This window comes from Silurus meridionalis, chromosome 5 (assembly GCF_014805685.1).
Source record: "Silurus meridionalis isolate SWU-2019-XX chromosome 5, ASM1480568v1, whole genome shotgun sequence".
Taxonomy (NCBI): domain Eukaryota; kingdom Metazoa; phylum Chordata; class Actinopteri; order Siluriformes; family Siluridae; genus Silurus; species Silurus meridionalis.
Window position 1 is genome coordinate 784392 of NC_060888.1, and position 4962 is coordinate 789353.

Below are 4962 nucleotides of genomic sequence, written 5' to 3' on the forward strand. Positions count from 1 at the left end.
TTCCCACTGTGAAGCATGGAGGACACAATTAATCAGCATGGCTTCCACAGCATTCTGTAGCAACATGCATCCATTCCATCTGGTTTGCATTTTTTTAAACCATCATTTGTTTTCCAACAGAACAACGACCCCAAACACACCTCTATGTTCTGTAAGAGCTGTTTGTTCAAGAAGGAGAGTGATGGAGTGCTGCATCAGAAGACCTGACCACAATCACCCCATCTAAATCTAGGTGAGACAACAATGACTCAAGACCTCTGGAAAATCCTTCACTCCATGTTTTTGGTGTACACCGGACCCCCAGAACTCACAGGGTTGTATTCTAAGACCCCAGCGAGTTCCAAAAATCTGTGAAGTTTTGGACGCACCTCCGCAGCCCCTATGGTACCTTAGTGAATTCATGTCACTTTATAAACGTAAGTGTGCAGTATTTGACCAAATACATATTTTAAAATGTTATTTATAAAGTTCCTGAACATTCGGTCCTGCTGCAGATTCCCGCAAACTTTAAAATAATCTTCAACTTGCTGATAGTTACGTTCCAAATGAGAACCTGCAAATTTTTGCGAATTACAGAGGGTTTACTGTATAGCTAATCAACACACACACACACACACACACACACACACACACACATTTATGTGTTAATTAGACGTTTCAGATAATCCTTTTTAAAATAATCTTACTAACTGTTCCTAAAGACTTTTTTTTCCTTTTTCCTCTTATTACTACTACTAATTATTAATATTATTATAGGCCGGTAATTTGTGATATAAAGCTTGTACCTTTCATGAGTGGAATATCTGAGATTGAGAGAGTAATTGAGTCTCAGATCATTTTCCCATGTTTATTTACAGTTCAGTTCAGTCTATGCAATATTTTTTAATCAGAGATCACTGAGAAATCAGTTTTGGTCCTGAGCATGCTATGAGAGTTAGTGTGCAAATGGTGTGTGTGTGTGTGTGTGTGTGTGTGTGTGTGTGTGTGTGTGTGTGTGGTCAGACCTTCCTAAACTCAGACACTGTATACGTTTAGAAAGTGTCTCGTTTGATGATGTTAAAGAAATAAAGCAGGAGCTGCATGACCACAGTCTACAATTACACAAATACAGCTTGTGGTTATATTCCTGATGTTTCTTGACCTTCACAAATCCTCCATGCAGCACACACACACACACACACACACACACACACACACACACACACACACACACACACGTGTCCTGGATGCCTTCAGCTGATGTCATAAAGCAGCAGGTTATATTTGCATAGCATCTATTTCAATGCTGCAGCTTTCAGACGCTCTGTTTGTATTAAAGCTGTGTATAAATTAGTGTGGATGGCTGACAGACCACACACACGCATGCTCACACACACACACACACACACACACACACACACACACACACACACGCATGCTCACACACACTCACACACACACACACACACACACACACACACACACACACACACACACACACGCATGCTCACACACACACACACACACACGCATGCTCACACACACACACACACACACACGCATGCTCACACACACTCACTCACAGACACACACACACACACACGTGTGCTCACACACACATGCACGCGTGTTAAGTAAAGCAGCAGTTCTTCTAAAAGTCCAACTCACAAAGCTCTGGAGCAAAACTGAGGAGTAAAACACTCTCAATGATCAAGTGTTTTCAGCATAAAGACACACTGATGATGATGATGATGATGATGATGATGTTCTAATCACATGCGACCATCAGTGTAGTGTACACTGCTGTTATTAATAAACATGAATAAAAAATAATTGAATAAATTTAAATAAAACGCGTGCCCTGTGGTTGTTTAAGGCTTCATGGCCGTGAGCTCGATGCCGTGAGCATTGATGTAGCGCAGTAAGACTCTCGCTCGTCTCTCGATCACGTCAATGAGTTTGTCGATGCCTCGCCGTCCTCCCTGATTCTCCCAGAATTGTTCATCCATGAACAGAGACTGCAGGAGGTTTTGTCTGAGACGCTGAGACCGCAACACACTCACTGCTACATCAGGGAGTCTGATACACACACACACACACACACACACACACACACACACACACACACACACACAGAGTGTACAAACTCTGAATTACTGCTAAATTAAATTCTTCAATAACTTTACAGTAAGCTTCAGTAACATTTGCATAAACTCCTCCCTCACCAATCACAAAGCTGATTACTAAACTAATGAGTGAAAGCCGTCATAGCGAGTTAGCAGGCTAACGCTAACCTAACAAGCTAAAGCTGTTGTGTATCAGATTAGCTCATAACTCACTCTTTAATTCCCTCTAGTAGTCTAAAATCCAGGTTTTCTTCGTCCCGGTCGAAGAAGGCGTTGTTGTTGATGTAGACCATGCGTCTCGGGGCGCTCTTGCGATGAACGATGTGTGAAATCTGGAGACTGTCGACGTTACTGCACTGTGTGTGATAGCCAAACTGGACACAGCTGTCCTGTGGTCGTGGCCTGAACCCGCAGCAGTTCCTGTCGAGCCGCTGGTGATTCTGAAACCCGAGAAACAATCGTATGTGCTTCTGGAAGAATGTCAACCAACACAGAATCCAGTACTGAAAGATCATCACCATTTTAACCAACAGATGAACCCATGAGTCTTTCATAAGTCCTGACAATCTGTTTGTATTAATTTAATTATTAATACGATAAAGTAATATTTTTATATAAATATTAAACATAAAACTATTTAAGGTTTCATTCAGCACCCTTAAAAGTGTGTTGTGAATAAAACTCAGTAATACCAATATTATTATAATATTTAGCCCCACCCCCTCATGTGCTAGCTCCGCCCACATGAAACCTGCAGCAGGAAGTCGAACAGTGTCACTTTGCTCCACTCTTGATGATGGAGGCTGCTGCAGCTCTGCTTGGGTTTCGGGACTCCACGCTGCCAGCACAGGTACCGTAACGACTCCTGGTACCAGCTCCAACTCAGAGAACCTGACCTCGACTCAGGTACCGGAACAACAGACGGGTCGTACAGAGTCACGGGACACAGCTGACCATCTGAAACAGCACACTGCAGTGAGGATGCACTGTATAATTCATTTTATCCTCACAATAATCTAAAATGATTGTGTGTGTGTGCACAGAGGTGTTCAGTACAGTCGAGGTCAAACGGTTGATTGCTAGAACTCTGAGCTCTCAGCACTCTATTCCAGTAGTTTTTCCTCTCCGCTGTTTTAGGAGAACAGCCTCTAAAGGTGAATCATTGACACCACGTGCTGTTTGTAATTACACGTGAGACTACGTGCTGCACTGAGAGTGCTTTATTACACTTATTATTTATTCATTATGTATTTAAATTTACTAATTAATATATTCATATTTATTTTATTTAGAATTTTCATGTTTTCGTAAATTTTTTATAGCTACTATATCAAACATTACATGTAACAATAAATGGATAAAAAGTATAAACAGTTCCTTATTAATTATTAAAATAATAAGGGTGAAAAGTTGCTTTCGTGAATTTGGGGTTTATCTGGGAGGCGACGACTCATCAAAAAACATCTTCACCGCTGGAGAGAACCTGATGTGGAATTTTTAACATTACTGATTCCACACATGTACATTAGAAGTACGAGTGAGGAGATAAACTAAGACTTACCCAGAGCCTGGAACCTTCTGCTGATGGTCACTAAACTCCGATTGAGGCCTAAAACTCGGTCCAGGTGAAAAGCGAACACTTCACTCATATCCTCAGGTCGCTTAATGACTCCACATTGTCCTTCACACTCTCCTGCAAGGTCTGAGCTTTGATTAAATCCCCTCGTTCTCTTAAACAGAAGAACAGGAGGAGCATTCTCCGGTTCAAGAATTTTGACACGACCGATTTTGCACTTGGAGAGGAAGCGCATGGTTTCTATATCAGCTTGGCTGAACCATGGTGGAGCTTTTTGGCTGTAGATCCGGATGGAGCTCCTATCATCATCATTACCATTATCGAAAACATTAAACTTTCCAGGTTTAAACGAATAAAGTAGCTGCCTCCATGCCTCTCTAGATTTAGCATGCATTAGTGTTTCTTCTCCATAATGGTGCACTGTGTCTCGGCTAAGGTTCTTCAGGTTCCTAACCTTCTTCCTGCGAGTTTTTGGGTGCAGCGTCGCTCTTAGGATGGCAGGTTTCTGTCTTTTGGACTTGAGAGTGATGTACACCACATTGGAGTGAGTTGGAGAAGGAGATACTGGAATCCTTTCCAAAATCAATCTCCTGCCCTTGGTTAGATTTTGGTCATGGTCTATACGGCTGATCCACAACTCCAAGCAGAAAAGGTAGATCAAGCAGGCGAAGGTGAGGAGAAAAGCTGTCCTGGATCTGGAGAATCTCCAGCACGCTCTTAATAACCTCCAAAAGGACAAGCAGGTCAGATGGAGGATTGTGTGTGCGCTCCTACCAGGACGGCTCAGATGTTTCTCCATCAGGACGTGTGAAGGATATCTCCGCGTGGGTTTTGTTTCATTTTCGGTGGTCTGCAGCCTGAAAGCGGGAAACTGGAGTCCAGAGCTGGAGAAGAAATAAACCTTTATTGCCTGAAATTTGTTTCGCTTTTAAAAGATCAAGTTTTAGAAAAAAACATGAATGAATATTTAATGTCGCAACAAAATCCGAAAATTGCGCTAAATGCACGACGCGCGTGCGGCCGCCCAGTATATTACTCCAACTCCCTTTTTATATAAAATGAGAAATAATTCTGAGTCTTTTTCCATTTCAGCTCAATCTACAAAAAAAGTCCAATTAGTCATAACTCTATTCCTTTTCCACCCTGTAATAACACATGCGCGTGCTTAAAGCAAACAAAATAATAAACTCTGACCCGACATAAAGTCTAATAAAAGAATAAACACCACCATAAACTCCTGCAGTAACAGCAGCCCGTGTCTGACTCACAGCAGACAGAGAA

The 4962-nt window shown here is 41.9% G+C and overlaps 1 protein-coding gene across 2 annotated transcripts; it reads right to left on the reverse strand.

Moving 5' to 3' along the window:
* Positions 1-1587: 1587 nt before the first annotated feature.
* On the reverse strand, positions 1588-4962 carry gask1b (golgi associated kinase 1B). 2 transcript variants are annotated; one of them, XM_046849356.1, is made up of 5 exons: positions 4910-4962; positions 3667-4565; positions 2857-3062; positions 2319-2545; positions 1589-2058 (listed from the first exon to the last, which is right to left on the reverse strand). In XM_046849356.1, the coding sequence occupies exons 2-5, from the start codon at positions 4478-4480 to the stop codon at positions 1851-1853; spliced, it is 1455 nt and encodes a 484-aa protein (XP_046705312.1). In that variant the 5' UTR covers positions 4481-4565; positions 4910-4962; the 3' UTR covers positions 1589-1850. The 2 variants fall into 2 exon arrangements, with proteins under 2 accessions (XP_046705311.1, XP_046705312.1); XM_046849355.1 differs by lacking the exon at positions 4910-4962 and having other exon boundaries at positions 1588-2058; positions 3667-4899.